The sequence below is a fragment of the Cetorhinus maximus genome, chromosome 6, assembly GCF_964194155.1.
Source record: "Cetorhinus maximus chromosome 6, sCetMax3.hap1.1, whole genome shotgun sequence".
NCBI classification, from domain to species: Eukaryota; Metazoa; Chordata; class Chondrichthyes; order Lamniformes; family Cetorhinidae; genus Cetorhinus; species Cetorhinus maximus.
This window is the reverse complement of record NC_135884.1, coordinates 127,772,632-127,793,077: the sequence shown is the minus strand read 5'-3', so window position 1 is coordinate 127,793,077 and position 20,446 is coordinate 127,772,632. Positions and strand designations below refer to the sequence as shown.

Here is a 20,446-nt window from a genome sequence, read left to right as displayed (position 1 = left end):
CATCAACTCGACACTTCTGGCTGAAGATTGTAGCAAATGCTTCAGCCTTATCTTTTGCACTGATATGTTGGGCTCCTCCATCATTGAAGATGGGGATATTTGTGGAGCCACCTCCTCCAGTGGGTTGTTTAATTGTCCACCATCATTCACAACTGGATGTGGCAGGACTGCAGAGCTTAGGTCTGATTCGCTGGATGTGGGATCGCTTAGCCCTGTCTATCACTTGCTGCTTATGCTGTTTGGCACACAAGTAGTCCTGTGTTATAGCTTCACCAGGTTGACACCTCATTTTTAGGTATGCCTGATGCTGCTCCTGGCATGCCCTCCTGCACTTCTCATTGAACCAGGGTTAATCCTCTGGCTTGATGGTAATGGTAGAGTCAGGGATATGCCAGGCCATGAGGTTACAGATTGTGTTCGAGTACAATTCTGCTGTTGCTGATGGCCTACAGTGCCTTATGGATGCCTAGCCTAGTTGCTAGATCTAGTTGCTAGATCTAGTTGCTAGATCTAGTTGCTAGATCTAGTTGCTAGATCTAGTTGCTAGATCTAGTTGCTAGATCTAGTTGCTAGATCTAGTTGCTAGATCTAGTTGCTAGATCTAGTTGCTAGATCTAGTTGCTAGATCTGTTTGAAATCTATCCCATTTAGCATGGCGGTAATGCCACACGACACGATGGGGAGTCTCCTCAATGTGAAGGAGGGACTTCATCTCCACATTGACAGAGGTGGTCACTCCTACCGATACTGTGACAGATGTATCTGCGGCAGGCAGGTTGGTGAGGATGAGGTCAATTATATTTATCCCTCTTGTTGGTTCCCTCACCACCTGCCGCAGACCCAGTCTAGCAGCTATGTCCTTTAGGACTTGGCCAGCTCAGTCAGTAGTGGTGCTACTGAGCCACTCTTGGTGATGGATATTGAAGTCCCCACCCAAAGTATATTCTGTGCCCTTGCCACCCTCAGTGCTTCCTCCAAGTGGTGTTCAACATGGAGGAGCACTGATCAGCTGAAGGAGGATGGTACGTGGTGATCAGCAGGAGGTTTCCTTGCCCATGTTTGACCTGATGCCATGAGACTTCATGGGATCCGGAGTCAATGTTGAGGACTCCCAGGGCAACTCCCTCCCGACTGTATACCACTGTGCCACCACCTCTGCTGGGCCTGTCCTGTTGGTGGGACAGGACATACCCAGGGATGGTGATTGTGGTGTCTGGGGCATTATCTATATGGTATGAATCTGAGAGGATGATTATGTCAGGCTGTTACTTGACTAGTATGTGAGACAGCTCTCCCAATTTTGGTACTAGCCCCCAGATGTTAGTAAGGTGAACTTTGCAGGATCAACAGGGCTGAGATTGCCATTGTTATTTCTGATGCCTGGGTTGATGCCGTGTGGTCCATCCAGTTTCATTCTTTTTTTGTGACTTAGCCATTTGTCACAGGAACCAAGGTGTTACCTGTTACACTTTGTGACCTGCAACTGAGAACAATTAAATTCTAACTTTAACCAACATACACATGTAGCAGCTGCACCAATCATTTGTTCCAATACACTTTTGAAAGCACTTCTGGTTACCATCATAGATTGTCCATTAGGCATTTACAAAAATAATTTGCATTTTTATAGCATCTTTATAACATAACAAAATGTCCCAAAGCACCTAGCAGACATGACAATCTAGCACGAAGCAGTGATGGGAGTACCTCTTGAGAAAAAATTGAAAGTAAAGGGGGTGGTAAATTTTGAGGAGCCTTTAGAGGGTGGGGTGCACAATATGAAATTAAAGAAATGTAGGGAGAGCATTCCAGAGATCAGCTAGGAAAATATATTTAGCACAGTAATTCTTTGGCAGGAGAATAGATGTTGCAATGTGTTTATGTTGTGCTTGTTTTGGGGTCAGGCAAATCAGATATACCTGAAACAGATAACACAACTATTCCCCAAGAGAGATCTTTCATTTTCTCCTTGTTTTACCTTCCTTTCCTGTCAAGTACAAGACAGAGTCAAACACTGTTCTTGACCTAGCAAACTTGCTGGTCACTTTGGTAAAGGCTTCGTTTACAAATTACTAAAGCAAATTTTGTTCTCCTCCAGTAATATTCCAAACCGTTCCACATTTGTCTGCCCATACTGTGGGGCACGAAACCTTGACCAACAGGAATTAGTCAAACATTGCATGGAAAATCACCGCAGTGATCCCAACAAAGTGGTAAGCCTGCAGCTTCTCATTTCATTATCTGAACCAGGATAATTATAAGTTGATGTTTTTCGGTATACCTACAATTAAAAATCTTGTGCAGGGCATGAACTTTTTGTTTACAAGCCCTACATCTTGTGTTGCAATTTTAATCATGCTAACTTACTTTTGCAAACTATTAGGTCAATATTTTCATTTAATTTTGCTGTCAGTGATGTGGTTACAAGTACTGACTCTGTGGAATAAATTTCTACAGTCTCTTAACTCGGTTACCATCCTATATATTTAAAATAAAAAGATATAGTCATCAACTGGCCCTAGGTGATGCCACAGTATCTGAAAACTAATTCTACAAACTTGGCTCCCTTTATCAAGAGTTTACATTGAAAAGGTACTACACAAAATCTAAACCATCTCATATTGTTACCTTAACACACCTTAGTTTATTTGAATAATATGTGCAAAAACATCCCTTCTTTCGAAAAAGAAAGTTTTGAAGAGGAGGGCAAGAGTAGATAATGTACATTTCATGGCGTGTTACTGGAAGCAGGGTAAGTTGGTTGAAGAGAATGCATCTTGCACTGCTTATGCTTTGGGAGAGCCCTCTTTTCATTCTGCAAAACCAGCATAAAAGACTAACAAACTACTAGAAACAACAAAAAGAATGGACTAGTGGTACTTATTATTTTATCTTTCAACTCATTGATTTTGTTTTGATCACTTATTTGAGTAGGTATGTCCAATTTGTGTGGCAATGCCATGGGGAGATCCAAGCTACAAGAGTGCCAACTTTCTTCAGCACTTGCTTCACAGGCACAAGTTCTCCTATGATACATTTGTGGTGAGTATGAGTTCTTTAACATTAAAAAAATATTATTCAGAGTACTGCAATGGCTCAGTTTGTAAATGCACCCGTGCAATGTGTAAATTCATTGAACCACGGAGAGGCAAAATGCCCCGGGTTTGATTCTCAGACTCTGCCCAGTTAGTTGTTTTATGCCAAGATGGAAGTTGAAATAGGATAAGATAGCTGTCCCACTCCTGCCCCACTCTGTTTCTCTCTGCACAAAATGCTGGCTGATGTGCTATTTCCAGCGCATTCAGTTTTTCCTTCAAACTTCCAGCATTCGCAGTATTTTGCTTTTCATACAGAATAGAAAATGAGTATTACATTAGTACAATACTGCACTCCCACAGTAGAAGCAAATGAATCATCCTGCGAATTAGACACAAAAAATTTTAGTGGAAAGTGCATGTGTGTGTGAATGTCGGGTGAGGAAGACTGGATCGGATTCAGCTGTGATCTCCCACTTCACACATTCAAAATATTCACTGCCTAGGGTCGTGAAGGTTATAAAATTTTTATTATCTTATTTTTAAATTTCACAGTTTGCCACTAATATGGGTTTGACTGACTGGTTTTTAGCTGCTTCCTTTGAATTAAACCAAGTTGCTGCTAAAGAAGCAGCATGCTGGACCAGAACGAGGACAATAGAATGGAAAAAGTAGGATAGAGGCCAGCTGGGGAATGGAGAAAGGCCCAGAGACATGGCTCAGATGGAGGATCAGCTACTAGAATGTAGCTGCAAAATGAGATACAAAAGAACATTTATTTGTCTATTTATTTACCTAATTAAATGATTACTAGCTTATTGCATTAGTTCCATAAGTAGCCTGTGAAATAAAGACTAGGCTATGAACTTCAGTATTGTTGTATATCAGTCATACATAATAGACTGTGCATGGATAAGGCAAATTGCATTTCATTAGTAGTAGTCATTTATTACTTATACAAATATTGCTACCATGATTTGTGTTTTGGTTATTTTTAGACTGGGTTTAACCTTTGAAAGTATTAACAGTTTGAACCGAAACAAGATTGTTTTTGTAAAATTCTGTTATTTCTGCTTTCAATATTCTGTTAACTTTTTTTGAGAGATTTTGTGAATTATACTGCTACCTTGGGGGAGGAGGCATATTTCCTCCGAATGCATTGTGTAACAAAAATAGTAAACTTGTTCATTGTAAACAGATTTACAACTTTGCTACACATACTACACTGAGGGTACCTTCCTTAATGTAGCAGGGTGATTTTCTTTTACGCCCCCACCTCTCTGCACATGCACATTCACTAAAATTTTGTATGTCTAATTCGCAGGATGATTCATTTGTTCCTACTGTGGGAGTGCAGTATCGTACTCATTTTCTACCTGTATGAAAGCAAAATACTGCGAATGCTGGAAGTCTGAAGGAAAAACAGAATGCGCTGGAAATAGCACATCAGCCAGCATTTTGTGGAGAGAGAAACAGAGTTAACATTTCAGGTTAATGCCCTTGAACTTAAAGCTTGACAAAAGGTCATTGACTTGAAATGTTTTGCTCCTCTCTCCACAGATGAATTTAAGAAATAGGAGCTGCCCCTTCAAGCTTGCTCTGCCATTCAACAAGATCATGACTAATCTAGCTTAACTCCACCTTCTTGCACTATCTCTATATCCCTTAATTCTCTGAGCACCCAAAAATGTGTCGATCCCCCTTTGCATACACTCAACAACTGAGCAGCCACAACTCTGAGGTAGAGAATTACAAAGATGCACAACTCTTTGAGTGAAAATATTTCTCCTCTGTCCTAAATGACAAACTCCTTATTCTGAGACTCTAACCCCATGTTCTCGATTCTCCAGCTACAGAAACATCTTCTCAGCATCTACCTGTTAAACCCCTAAAATTTTGTTATAAAATTAGATCACCTCTCATTCTTCTAAACTTTAGAGAATATGCTACCAGACCTGCTGAGTATTTCCATCACATTTGGTTTTTGTTACTCATTTTCTACCACTAGATGTCAGCAATATGCTACACCACCTTAGAAAACATTGGCCCAAATCTTCTGGTCTCCAGATCAGCAACACAAGACCAGACGTATGACTGAAGATGCGCATCAGGGCCCTGTGGAAGTCCTGGCATACAGACCTCTGTGGGAATTACCCAGGAAGTTTCAACCTCCAATGGGCAACTCCCCTGCTCCCCGGGGCCCTCAACAAATGTCTCTGACTCTGAGCTAGAGTTAGACGGATTAAAATCTACTCTACATCTGGATAACTACACAACTAACCCCTTCCCCAAGTACCTGACAACCCCCGACCACCCAACGACGACTCCTGACCCGACTATCTCCCCCACCACCCGACTACCCTCCTGATCCAACTACCTTCCTGACCTGTCTACCAGCTTGCCCACCTCACCTCGCCCAGCTTACCCACCTCACCCAATTATCCACCTCACCCATCCATCCACTTACCCACTCTACCCACCTACCATTTATTCAACCATTCACTAACATTCTGACTAAAGATTTAAACTTGCTGTGCTGCAGCTAGTGCGTGTCTTCCCCGACTCTTCTCCACTCAGAGTTGCCCCATGGGCTGTTGTGCTGCGTATTTCTGTGAAAGCAGAGCTCAGAAGGTCCCAGAAGAAATACTCAGCACCTTCGAGTCAGGGGAATTTTTGAGTGTAGCAGAAGACACGGGCCAGTAGGAATTTGTTCATTATTATCAACTTATTGTGCCATTCTACAAAGTCTGTCCTGGTTTATTTCATTCCAAATAATATTAAGCAGCTAAATTCAGATTTATTGCAGCGACTTAACCTGAAGTTTTTTTGCTATTTTTATTACAGTGAAAAAAGAATTTTTCTTTGCACACTTACAATTTTGCTCTACGATAAATCCTAAACAGCAGAAATTTTCCTCTATTTTTACTATATACAGTTGATGTCACAGTGCCTGACCATTTTACAAATGCAAATATATGAAACTATAAATTATGACCAATGTTGGTTTCCAATGCATGTTTTCTAATATAGCATTTGCACTATATTATAAATCAAGATGTTGTACTGTTTTGCACTGTATTTTGCACTTGTAGCTGCACATTATTCAGTTTATTTTCTGTTTAACTTAAATTATTAGCCCAAGCAGAGCACAAGGTAAACCCAGTAATAATAATGCGACAAGTATAAAAGTCCATGTGTTCTGTGGACTTCCATGTTTTTGAAAATGAAACAATTGTCATTTATTGATTTTTTTTCTTGTGACATACAAGAGCACTTATTATGGAAGCTAAGCGTAATTGATATTTTACTTTGGTGTAATTCAATTTTTCATTTCACATAGATGAATTCAAACATTGGGAGTTGTGAACATGACAGTCATTTCCTTAAATAATAAGTGCTAGAGTTCTGTTGTCTAAAGTCAATCTGTGGGTACCTACCTTTTACATGCAGTGACTTCCAACATGTAAAGGCAGCTAAGAATGAATCTAGGCATGCAAGTGTATGAGTAGGAAATATTTTATTATTCAGCAAAGTTTACACCTTTCAGGGGCTGGAATAATCTGAATTTTTTATTGTCTATTTTTTGTTTCAGGATTACAACATTGATGAAGATGCAGCATTACATGCAGCAATAGCACTTTCACTCACAGAGAAATGAAGCAACTGCCTACACAGAGATGTAAGCAGACATCCTTTGCACAGGTCACCTTCTCTCACCTGAGCAAAGTGTGTGCCAATTTTCCAACATTCTGTCGGGTACTATCATTCTCTGCACAAGCCACCTTCTCTCACCTGGGCAAAAATAGTGTCTTCGTCCCAGCATTCAGTAAGGTGCTGTCATTCCTGGCACAGGTCATTTTTCTCACCTGTGCAAAGAGAGTGCCAATTTCTTAGCATTCTGATGGATACTGTCATTTTCTGCACAGGCCACCTTCTCCCATCTGGGGATAGATAGTGCCCACTTCTTAGTAGTCAATAGGGTGCTATCAACCTCTATATAAGTTAACTTTTCACACTTGGGCACAGATCATACACACTTCCCAGCATTCTATAGGGTTCTGGTAGCTCAGCCAGTCAAGTAACCACTTTCGTAACAAGTTTGTTTTTAAATCACTAGTGCGTGCCTGTACCTGTTGTTCAGTTTTAAATTTGTTCCTACATTTTTCTACATTACAGTTGTTGTACTTTTGTGGGGAAGCTTGTGTGGAAGGGCTGTTTGGTTTACAGTTTGTTTTTCATGTTTTGGGGTTTTTTGCATTATAAGAAATGAAAGTATATTTTTTAAATGGTACAGGAAAGAATAGAAAACTTGAGAATTGAGTGAAGAAACCTTTCATCAGTGCTATGTATCATTTATCATGTTAATAATCAGAGCTCGAATTTAACAGTTAGCAGATGGCAAATTTAGTGAAATACATTGTAAACAAAGAGGTGACATAGTGGTTTGGATTTTGCAGCTGCAATGCCTGCAAAGCTGTCAGCATTCGCTGTCGTTACAACTGTAAAACTGACAGCAACTACATGCTCAGTTAAACGTGGAAATCGAGGAGTTACTGTCAGTGATTCCTGGGTGCTCCCACAAGGTGCGTTGTTGAAGTCACCGCAGAGATAAATCTTTAGAACTCACTCGAATTGATGTGAACTTGCACTTTTATGCTGTTGGTCTTGCTGTGAAAAGCCTTGATAAAGTTATACCTTGTTGAATGAGGTACAACTGGGTTTTTAATGGTGTACTAAGTTCATAATTATTGCTGAACAACCTATCTGGCCTGAAAAATGCTAATCTTGTATTTATGGAATGTCAAATTTCTCCATTCTGATAAATTCCAGATATTTAAAATAATAGTTACTTTTTAAGGTTTGTTTATGATATTTCAGCTTCCATCTTAATTCCATGTGTATATCCCAATCTTTGTTTCATTGTTGGTAAAATGGTTGCAAAATGAAGGATAATCAGTGGTTATGACTTCCTGGTTTGCTGTCTGTGAGGTTTCTGCAGTGTGATAGCCTGCCTGGTGAGATCAATGTTTCTGAATGCCAGAAATCTCTTCGAGCTGACAATGGAAGGTAAGTAATGTCGGGTAAAGGTGAGATCCACGCCACATAGATTGGTAGATCTTTACAGGCAGCTTCCTTTGAAATCCATGGCATTTCGTCACCAGCTGCAAAATCTGGGTCAGTGTATATATGTATGCGTGTGCATCTGGCAATATTTAGCTATCTACAATGGATAATGCATTTTCAGTTTTGTATTTAGCCCTGCCAAATGTAATCCCTTTGAAAATCCTGGTAGATAAGGAGGGGGACAGAAACTGATCACTTAAGCCCCATCTATATTGTCTTCAGTACAATGTACAAGGTATTACACCTTTAGCTTTTCTGCTCTAGAAAATTGTTCATTTCTTTAAAAGGTTTATCTGATTCTTTGAGGTAACGCATCATTACCACTAATTCTCTTACTCTGAAGGAATCTGTACTTTGCAATAGTTTAATTGGCTCGTCCTGACAGCTAAGATGTAGTTGTGAATTCTAATAAAATTCACAGTAATTATTGTAAAATGGGACAGGTCAGGTACTGGATGTTGCTTAAGTACTGGATACATGAGGGATGGGCAAGAAATGTTGGCCCTGCCAGCGACACCCACATCCCTTGAACACATAAAATAAAAATGCACTCAAGAAACAATGTATTTTTAGTCAATCATCTAGGAGTGGTACAGGTCTACTTACTATTTGGCCCTGAAGTCAGTTGTAGCCCTGCTGTGATATTTGAGGATAATTGCTCCTGTTCAAAGACACATTTCCAATCCTAAGGAAATCTTTGGTGTAAAACCTTTGCGCACTTTGAAATTACATACCAAAGGTGCATGTATAATTACATAGGCCGTTCTATTTGACATCACACTATGGCATTGTGGGCTGATTAGCAATTAAATTTTGTCATTTTTCAGAGCAGGTCCAGTGCATTGTACACCATAGAGAAATGTTGTATGTACTGTACATATCATTGAGATTTTCAACACATCTGGGTACTTCACAATACCAGAGGATCTTAATCAAGTAGACTAGCACTACCCATATCAATGAAAAGACATCGGGGCAATTGGACAGGGCAAAAATGGGCACAGGGATTGCAATGTGGGATTACCTTGTACCTGTTACTTCTGATGCAGGTCACACTCAAACTCCATGCTGCCTGCTAATTTAAATAATTACAGAGTGCAGCTGGTGCTAAGTGCACTGTTGCATGACTGCATGCCCAAGCAGAGGGTACAAGATCATGCATGAGTTAAAGCTAACCTACCCTACTATACAGTATACACTTCTTCAAGGTGAGGTACATTGTGGCTGGAGTGGGTACTGGAAGTCATTCAAAAAGCTCAATATTGCAGAAAGCGGATTCCAAGACTTTCAGATGCTGTACAGGTGGCCTTGGTGGAGGGAAGTGATCTTTCCATAGGGGCCCAGAAAACTCTCCAGACAAATTTTACAAAGGTAGTGGGACCAGCTAGCTGTGGAGGTAAATGCCAGGAGCCAAACCACAAGGATCTGGCTGCAGTTATGCAAAAAATTTCAATGACTTCGAATCTTAGGTATCTTTAAATGCCATATCTCACCAACTGCAGCACTCGCTTCACACACTGCTCAATCCACCACACTGCCATTGTTCACCTACCAATAATTTCTATCAATCAGGACTCATACCTAACATTCATCGCTTCACCTCAGCCCCACACATTCAGTATTGCTGCAAGCTTCACATCCACCTCACAGCTTTCACACACCCAGCTATTTGATAATAACAGCCACAACCCCTAAAGACATTGCACCACACTCACTGACACACTTCCTTCCCTCTTGCAGGACCAGATAGCATATAACTGGAACCAGTGGGATCTAATCAGTGGGGGAGAGGCAGATCAGGACCCTGCCCACTGTCCTTAATAGGATGGCAATGCAGGGGTGTGGCCAATTAGAAGGCTATTCCGGGAAGACTGTGCCATTGGGATCTTCCAGTATGTCAGGCTGTAGCCCCATTTGGTCTCGACATTGGAGCCCTGAAGCTCATGGGAAAATCCCAACCCATTGTTTCAGTGCAACAATGGTGTGCTGTATGGTATTTCATCTGGCGATGTAACTTTCATTGTATGCATGATGTGCATTAATACATGCAATTTTACAGTGTACATTAATGCATGTAGTTTTTGTTCTCTGCATATCCTGTTGCTATTTAAGAAGCAGGAAACATTTCTTTGAAGAGTGGGCTTAGTTGATGAGCTAGGGCAAAAGGAACATTGGCAACTTCCAGTTCTCTTTACAATTTCCTGTTTTCCGATTCATAAGTTTATAAGTTAGGGTCATTTCCCATGAATTCAGAAAGAAGGAGGCAATAAAACAATTATTGTAACAGTTTCAGATAACTTGAGAAGATCGAGGACGTGAAATCACACGGATGTGTCTTATCAACAGAGGAGCAACTGGTTGGATAGCAGCTGCTTTAGCCAAGTGTGTGTGCTTGTAACTGAACATGAATTAGCAGCTTCCTGATGGACAATATTTAATGTCTTTGCACAAACATTGCACCAAGCACAGTGGGATTCTAGGGATAGCAGAGATGAATGGCTGTGTCGGTTCTTTATTAAATTTGATCTTGTACTAGAAAGCCCCTGCGTTCTTCAAAGACTTCTTGCTGATTTTCTGCTGCTTTGGGGAATGAAACAGTCACTGTTAATTTTATGTTCCGATGCCATTGTTGGTGAAAGTAAACACCACAAAGAGGTGTTTTGTATAATTGCCCAATATGTGCATTCAATTTCACAAGCCAATATCCCTTGAATATGATCCACGATTTTTCTTTTGTGCCTCAAAGACTGTGTCCTATCACGTCTGACTTACCTGGATAAGGCCTTGCTTTATGTTTTATGTTTGCAGTTACATTTGCTGATATTTTTCTTCCCATGTCAGTTTCTTCCCATTTCACAGCCTTCCTGTACAGCTCCAACTATTTTATATCTTCTTAGGTAATGTATTCATAAATGCAGCATATACTCTTGGGAGCCCAGCTAGCACATGTGCAGTAAAGCACTCTGGAAACAACCTTGAATCTTGCACAAGTGCAGTAACTGTTTATGGCCACCAGAGGGCAGGGAAACTTTTCTGTAAAGTTAGAGTGAGGTCATGAGCTGAACCTTAAATCCTTGTGATTCACAGAAAATCCAGGAGAATTAACATATCTGGAACTCTATTCTAAATGCAGCACAAAATAACTATGGCGTGTGCAGTTGCTTTATTTAGTCTTGGTATTTTCATTGCACAGATAGTAATATTTTAAGGAATATAAAACCAAAGTGGGTAAATGGGAGTTAAGATGCAGATCAACCGTGATCTAATTGGCTGAACAGGTTCAAGAGGATGAATGGCTTACTCCTGTCCTGTGTTTTATTTTTTGCATGCTAAATCAGTGGTGCTGGAAATTTCATATCCTGCATTTACATAGTTTGCATCCAAGTGGTTCGCAAGTCTTCGCCACTAATCAGAAAAAATCAGGCTGGCATGGGAACCTCAATTAAATTCGAGCTCTGAAAACATGATTTTATTTTATTTTTTTGTACATGTGATTTACATTTGGTAAATGTGAGATACCATCCTGAGCCATTCCTTGTAATCCAAGCTGTGTGGTGGATCTGTGGGTACCTCCTAACTGTCCTGAAATAATACGATTCTCATATGTTCAAGAGGGAGCACAAATAGCCATTTAGATAAACATGAGTCAGATAAATCATTACGGTAAGATCCTTCACATTAGCAACTGGCTGAACCAAAAAAAAACTATTGAAGCTTGTGTGCTGAATTAATTTTTTTAAAGCAGCACACTCGTCAAGCTATTTGTACAGGGTAGTAACTGGAAGGGCAGCTAAACCACATAATAAAAACCATTGAGTGTGATTTGCTTTGGTTTCAGACATCTTCACTCCACTTTATCTCCAGGTTCAGATAGAAATGACTGAAAGGAAACAAAGGTCCATCCTCTTGTAGCAGGTGTAGTTAGTCACAGATTAGCTGAGATCAATCACTTTCAGCCCATCAACCCGAACGTGAACTAACAAAAAATGTCACTGAGCTCAAAAGGCACGTCTTTGAATAGGCCTGGATGGAAGACGTAAGGAATGGAAATTCCAGTTGCTATGTACCTCAGAAAGGTTTTTCTACAGTGTTTTAGGGCAGTACATTTTAGGAAGGGGTTAAGTAGGGCTTAGCCATATGGGGGAATCCAGCAATCTAAATGAACATGAAGTATGCACTTGGATAGTAGGAATCAAAATCAAAAATCCATTTATGTAGCTAAGTATTTAATATCCAAATTCTAATTGAAAAATTGGATTTTGGTTTGCAATAGTGACAGTAGAAAAAATGTAACTTTAGTTTGTACTGCCATTGGGATAAAAAGAAAACCATTAAATTCTCCTTCAATGTTACATCCTCCACCTTACTGAGCACAAAGAGAGAAAACTTCCAATTCATTATTTTATAAAAGTGATTTTGATGTAGCAAAAATGATATAACTGTGTGAACGAGATTTAATTAATAAATGTGTGAGATCAGTGTTTGAAATTGTTTGGACAACTAGTAGAATTTTCTGGTGACTTGCAATTTATATTTGCAAATATAAAGGCATATAAGATAAGTTATTTTTCTTCTAATTCTCTTAATTTATTATTTTACTTAATTTTAAATTCTTATTTAATTTCATTGCAACATTAATTTTTATGCTTGTAGCTCACTAGAAAAAGAATATTAGTTACCAGTAACTTTGCTAGCTGCTAGTCTTTATTTTGAACACTGTATGATATTGTATCTGCATAGGAATTGTAATGTAGGTAAAAAGATTTTTCCCATTGTTATAGTCATGCAATTAGACATGCAATTCTGAATTTTAAATTGGCTTCTATTGATACTTTATTTTAAATTTATAATGCCTTTGCATCTAACGTAAGCCAAGTTACAATACATGAGCATGTAAAAATGTCATCTGGGACTAGCCAATGGTGAAATCAAGTTTGCCTGATTTCATTGAGGCAAGGCCACTGAGCTAGTTTTGCTGTGATTTCTTCACTTATCATTCCAGTTCAGTTACAACCCTGCGACCGCAGACCGTGAGATACAGATTCCACATTCTTCCATCAAGCTGCAAAAAATGACTATAGAAAACTTATGCTATAATACAAACCTTGTCTAATTTTCTAATATTTTTAATGTACTACAGTGCACATTTTCAAACTAGTTTTTTAGAAATTGTTTGTTGCTGTGTGAAGTTAGTGTGTACATTTGGATATTTTGTAAATAAAATTTTGCTTGTTCAGCAACCAGAGGTTATTGTTTCATATTTCTTCTTAATTCCAAGATCATTTGCCCACAATAGGTGTCATAGCTAAGCAAGTATTTCACTAATGGAGAAACTCCGATATCCTGAGTTCATTGTCACTTATTAATTAGCATTATATCTTCAAGTGAAGGGACTAATTAAGCCAAAAGTGTTATGAGTACATCTGTAACTAACCAGATCTACCAACAACAACAACAACTTGAACTTATTTAGTACATCACTAGGTGCTTCACAGGAGTGGTATCAAACAAAATTTGACACTGAGCCACATAAGGAGATTTTCGGTCAAATGGCCAAAAGCTTGATCAAAGGGGTATGTTATAGGGAGCATCTTAAAGGAGAGAGGAGAGGTAAAAAGGTTTAGGGATGGAGTTCCAGAGCCTAGGGCCTCTACAGCTGAAGGCACAAGCTCGAATGAAGACCCATTAAAATTGAAGATGCACAAGAGGCCAGATATCTTGAAGGGATGTAGGGCTAGAGGAGTTGCAGAGATAAGAAGGGGTAAGACCATAGAGGGATCTGAAAACATGGATGAGAGTTTTAAAATCAACTGGGAGCTAATGGAAGTCATTGAGCACAGGAGGTGATGGATGAACAGGACTTGGTGTGAGTTAAGATGTATGAAATAAAGCTTTGGATGAGTGGAACCCTTTTCTGAATGAAATTGCCAAGGGACAGCATGTAGATGAAAAATAGTGGGCCAAGGAAAGGGACTCCAGATTTAACCTTTTGGAAGAGGGAAGACATTGCAAGTGATTGCTGTTCAAGCTGGTGTGTATTTTATGTATATTTAAATTCCAAATCCGAAGTAAAAATTGTGGCTCTAAAGTCTTTAAGACTGCCTCTTTGTTGAATGTGGATGTGAGTGCAAGTCTCCTCTGCTTTCAACTACATCTTTTAATTCAGTTACCATTCAAGATTAGTCAAGAATGGTATAATTTTAAATGTATTTTTGTGTAGTTCAATGACAAAGAAAACTGAGTAATTCCACACACAATGTACTTACATTATCATTTTTTTCTATCTGCCAATTCTGGTTTCTCACAAATTATTGGCGAGTATCTTTTTTCGAATTGCAATGGACATTGAAGTGCCTCTCCCAGAGTACATTCCTTGCCCTCATTACCTTCGGTACTTCTTCCAAGTAGTAGTCAACATGGAGGAGTACTGATTCCATAGCAATAACAACAGCTTATATTTGTATAACACCTTTAACATAATGAAACATCACAAGACGCTTCACAGGAATATTATAAAACTCAGCATGACAATGAGCCACATAAGGAGATGTTAGGTTAGATGCACCAAAAGCTTAGTGAAAGAGGTAAATTTTATGGAGTGTCATAAAGGAAGAAAGTGAGGTGGTGAGTTGTAGGGAGGATATTCCAAAGCTTGAGGCCTAGGCAAGTGAAGGCACGGCCACCACTGCTGGAGAAATTAAAATTGAAGATGCATCTGAGACCAGTTTTAGAGGGGTGCGGATATCTTGGAGGATTGTGGGGCTGGAGGAGATTGCAGAGATGAGAGGGGCAAGGTCATGGAGTAATTTGAAAACAAAGATGAGAATTTTATAATCAAGACTTTTTGCTTGATTGGGAGCCCAATGTAGGTCAGCAAGCACAGGGGTGTTAGGGGAAGAGACTTTTTTTATTCGTTCATGGGATGTGGGCTTCGCTGGCTGGGCCAGCATTTATTGCCCATCCCTAGTTGCCTTTGAGAAGGTGGTGGTGAGCTGCCTTCTTGAACCGCTGCAGTCCATGTGGTGTAGGTACACCCACAGTGCTGTTAAGGAGGGAGTTCCAGGATTTTGACCCAGCAACAATGAAGGTAGGGCGATGTACTTCCAAGTCAGGATGGTGAGTGACTTGGAGGGGAAATTCCAGGTGGTGGTGTTCTCATATATATGCTGCTCTTGTCCTTCTAGATGGTAGTGGTCATAAGTGTAAAAGGTGATGTCTCAGGAGCCTTGGTGAATTCCTGCAGTGCATCTTGTAGATGGTACACACTGCTGCTATTGTGCGTTGGTGGTGGAGGGAGTGAATGTGGTGCCAATCAAGCAGGCTGCTTTGTCCTGGACAGTGTCAAGCTTCTTGAGTGTTGCGGGAGCTGCACTCAACCAGGCAAGTGGGGAGTATTCCATCACACTCCAGATTGTGCCTTGTAGATGGTGGACAGGCTTTGGGGAATCAGGAGGTGAGTTACTCGTCACAGGATTCCTAGCCTTGGACTTGCCCTAGTCGCCACAATAGTTACATGGCCAGTTCAGTTTCTGGTCATGATGTTGATGATAATGCCATTGAACATCAAGGGGCGATGGTTGGATTCTCTCTTGTTGGAGATGGTCATTGCCTTGCACTTCTGTGGCGTGAACGCTACTTGCCACTTGTCAGCCCAAGTCTGGATATTGTCCAGGTCTTGCTGCATTTGGACATGGATTGCTTCAGTATCTGAGGAGTCACGAATGGTGCTAAACATTGTGCAATCATCAGCAAACATCAGCACTTCTGACCTTATGATGGAAGGAAGGTCATTGATGGTTGGGCTGAGGACACTATCCTGAGGAACTCCCGCAGTGATGTCCTGGAGTTGAGATGACTAACCTCCAACAACCACAACCATCTTCCCATGTGTTAGGTGTGATTCCAACCGGCGGTAAGTTTTCCCCCTGATTCCCGTTGACTCCAGTTTTTCTTGGGCTCCTTGATGCCACACCTGGTCAAATGCTACCTTGCTGTCAAGGGCAGTCTCACCTCGCCTCTGTAGTTCAGCTCTTTTGTCCATGTTTGAACCAAGGCTGTAATGCAGTCAGGAGCTGAATGGCCCTGGCGGAACCCAAACTGGGCGTCAGTGAGCAGGTTATTGCTAAGCAAGTGCTGCTTGATAGCACTGTTGATGACCCCTTCCATTACTTTATGGATGATCGAGAGTAGACTGATGGGGTGGTAATTGGCTGAGTTGGATTTGTCCTGCTTTTTGTGTACAGGATATACCTGGGCAATTTTCCACATAGCCAGGTAAATGCTAGTGTTGTAGCTGTACTGAAACAGCTTGGCTAGGGGCACGGCAAGTTCTGGAGTACAAGTCTTCAGTACTATTGCCGGAATGTTGTCAGGGCCCATAGCCTTTGCAGTATCCAGTGCCTTCAGCCGTTTATTAATTTCACGTGGAGTGAATTGATTTGGCTGAAGACTGGTATCTGTGATGCTGGGGACTCCAGAGGAGGCCGAGATGGATTATCCACTCGGCACTTTAGGCTGAAGATTGTAGCAAATGCTTCTGTCTTTTGCACTGATGCGCTGGGCTCCTCCATCACTGAGGATGGTGATATTTATGGAGTCTCTTCCTCCAGTGAGTTTAATTGTCCGCCACCATTCACGACTGACAAGACTTTGTCTCCACAACGACTGTGCGATGGTCACTCCTACTGATACTGTCATGGACAGATGCATTTGCAGCAGGCAGGTTGGTGAGGATGAGGTCAAGTATGTTTTTCCCTCTTGTTGGTTCCTTCACCAGCTGCTGCAGATCCAGTCTAGCAACTATATCATTTAGGACCCGGCCAGTAGTTGCGCTACCGAGCCACTCTTGGTGACGGACATTGAAGTCCCCCATTCAGAGTATATTCTGTGCCCTTGCCACCCTAAGTGTTTCCTCCAAGTGCTGTTCAACATGGAGGAGCACTGATTCATCAGCGGAGGGAGGGTGGTACGTGGTAATCAGCAGGAGGTTTCCTTGCCCATGTTTGACCTGATGCCATGAAACTTCATGGGGCTTAGCATCAATGTCCCAGGGCAACTCCCTCCCGACTGTATACCACTGTGCCGCCACCTTTGCTGGGCCTGTCCTGCTGGTGGGACGGGACATACCCACGGATGATGATGATGGTGTCTGGCACATAATCATCCTCATGGAATCATAACAGATAATGTCAGGCTGTTGCTTGACTAGTCTGTGAGACAACTCTCCCAATTTTGGCACTAGCCCCCAGATGTTAGTAAGGAGGACTTCGCAGAGCCAACAGGGCTGAGATTGCCCTGGTCGTTTCCGGTGCCTAAGTCAATGCCAGGTGGACTATATGGTTTCATTCCTTTTTTATGACTTTGTAGTGGTTTGTTACAACTGAGTGGTCATTTCAGAGGGCAGTTAAGAGTCAACCACATTGCTGTGGGTCTGGAGTCACGTGTAGGCCAGACAAGGTAAGGATGACAGACAAAGGACATTAGTGAACCAGATGGGTTTTTACAACAAGTGACAAGTCATCATTAGACTTTGAATTCCACCATCTGCCATGGCGGGATTCAACCCGGGTCCCCAGAGCATTACCCTGGGTCTCTGGATTACTAGTCCAGCAACAATACCACTGCGCCATCGCCTCCCCAATCAAATAACCACAAGTTAAATCACAGGCACCAGGGCTTTGGATGACCTTGAGTTTACGGAATGTAGAATGTGGGAGACTAGTTAGGAGTGCATTGGAAAAGTCATTATCAGCTGAGGGTTGGTGGTATGTGGTAATCAGCAGGAGGTTTCCTTGCCCATGTTTGACCTAATGCCATGAGACTTCTTGGTGTCCAGAGTCAATGTTGAGTACACCCAGAACCACTTCCTCTTGACTGTGCCACAATGGCATCACCGCTGGTTGGCGTTTTCTGCAGTGGGACAGGACATACGCAATGATGGAGACGTCTGGGGCGTTGGATGTAACTATGATTCAGTGAGTATGACTATGTCAGGCTGTTGTTTTACTAGCCTGTGGGACAGCTCTTCCAATTTTGGCATAGGTCCCCCGATGTTAGTGAGGAGGACTTTACAGAGTCAACTGGGCAGGGGGTACCTTCCTTTTGGTGCCTAGGTTGATGCTGGTTGGTCCATCCGGTTTTAGTATTATCTGACATTTACAGAGTTGGGGAGGCAAAGGCCATGGAAGGATTTGAAAATAAGCATGATAATTTTATATAAAAGCAGAAAATGCTGGAAATTCTCTAAGTCGGGCAGCATCTGTAGAGAGAAAAGCAGAATTAACAGGTGGTATTTAATGCCAGCAGGGGTCTCACCTGCTGCATGGAGTGCCCCGAGTCACCTCCTTTAGGGAAGACCTGCCATATTAAGTGCCATTCAAGGACCTTGGGGGCAAAAGTCCCTCCTGCTGAGAGCTGCTGGCCAATCAGAGACCAACAGCGCTATTGAACGGCAGCACCACCAGAAGGTGGCGGCTGCTGCCAATACAACAACCACCCGAGGCCGAGTATCATCGCTAGATCCCAGGCCACAGGTGACAGATGGCAGGTAGGGGTGCATATGGGGTGACCCTCAGCAGCCCCCTCCTCTCTCTCCCACCGCACCTCCGATGGCAGGTCCCTCGATCAGACACCGAGAGCCTTTGAACGAGAAACTCCTCTTGGAAACCTGCAAGCTTTTCATGCACCCCACATGCTGGGTAAATACCAGTGGTGGCAGGACGAGGCCCTAAGTGGGCATTAAAAGGCAGCGGGGTGGTAAAACCATCTATGGGCCTTCCCGCACCCCCCCAGCCAACTCCCACAACTGACTTAATCGGGATGGAGTCAGGAAGGTGGCAGGGTACTCACCCGCCATCATCCTGCCTGATTAAAAGCTCCCCCACCATTAAACTCACCATGGGGGAGGGCATTAAATTCCACCCAATATTTCAGAGCTTTGAGAGTTTAATGAGATCATGACCATTTTCAACATTTTTTATTCTATAGAAGAGGTACCAGTTTTGGGAAGCATTCCAAAAAGAATACTTAAATTTCTATTTTACGCCATGAAAACAATAAATATCTGCACAAGTTGCTTGAAGAGGGGGAGGGGAAGGAGGAGATGTTCACAAAATATCCTTTTTCCCCAATACCAAACTGTTCCTATTGGATATATATTAGGGGAGGCGACGGCATCGTGGTATTGTCTCTGGACCAGTAATCCAGAGACCCAGGGTAATGCTCTGGGAACCTAGGTACGAATCCTGCCATGGCAGATGGTCCGATTTTTATTGAATTCAAATTCCACCGTCAAAACATTGTCAATTGTTGTAAAGGCACATCTGGTTCACTAATGCCCTTTAGGGAAGGAAATCTGCCGTCCTTACCTGGTCTGGCCTACATGTGACTCCAGACACACAGAAATGGTCTACCAAGCCATTCAGTTGTTTCAAACTGCTACAAAGTCACAAAAAAGGAATGAAACCTGACGGATCACCCGACATTAACACCGGCAAACTCAGTTGACCCTGCAAAGTCTTCCTTACTATCATCTAGGGGCTAGTGCCAGAATTGGGAGAGCTATCTTACAGACTAATCAAGCAACAGCCTGACATGGTCATCCTCACAGAATAATACCTTACAAATACACCAACATCAACACCCCAGCGGAGGCAGAGGTGACGGCACAGTGGTATACAGTCAGGAGGGAGTTGTCCTGGGAGTCCTCAACATCGACTCCAGACTCCATGAAGTCTCATGGCATCAGGCACAGAAGCCTCCTGCTGATTACCACGTACCGCACTCCCTCAACTGATGAATCAGTATTCTTCCATGTTGAACACCACTTGGAGGAAGCACTGAGGGTGGCAAGGGCGCAGAATGTACTCTGGGTGGGGTCTTCAATCTCCATCACCAAGAGTGGCTCGGTAGCACCACTTCTGACTGAGCTGGCCGAGTCCTAAAGAACATAGCTGCTAGACTGAATCTGTGGCAGGCGGTGAGGGAACCAACTTCATCCTCATCAACCTGCCTGCTGCATTACAGTATTGGTAGGAGTGACCACTGCACAGTTGTTGTGGAGACAAAGTCCCGCCTTCACATTGAGGATACCCTCCATCATGTTGTATGGCACTACCACCGTAAAAGGACATAGATTTTGAACAGATCTAGCAACTCAAGACAGAGCATCCATGAGGTGTTGAAGACTATCAGCAGCAGCAGAATTGTACTCAAATACATTCTGTAACCTCATGGCCTGGCATATCCCCCACTCTACCATTACCATCAAGTCAGGGGATCAACCCTGG

At 42.0% G+C, this 20,446-nt stretch overlaps 1 protein-coding gene across 3 annotated transcripts in view; it reads left to right on the top strand.

Moving 5' to 3' along the window:
- rnf166 (ring finger protein 166) overlaps positions 1-13,399 on the top strand; it is a 64,219-nt gene extending 50,820 nt beyond the window's left edge. For all 3 annotated transcript variants that reach the window (XM_078544475.1, XM_078544476.1, XM_078544477.1), the window contains 3 exons: positions 2,099-2,213; positions 2,935-3,042; positions 6,628-13,399. In XM_078544475.1, coding sequence (XP_078400601.1) covers positions 2,099-2,213; positions 2,935-3,042; positions 6,628-6,693 — 289 coding nt within the window. In that variant the 3' untranslated portion in view covers positions 6,694-13,399. The remainder of the gene's footprint in view (positions 1-2,098; positions 2,214-2,934; positions 3,043-6,627) is intronic.
- The last annotated feature ends 7,047 nt before the right edge of the window (positions 13,400-20,446 follow it).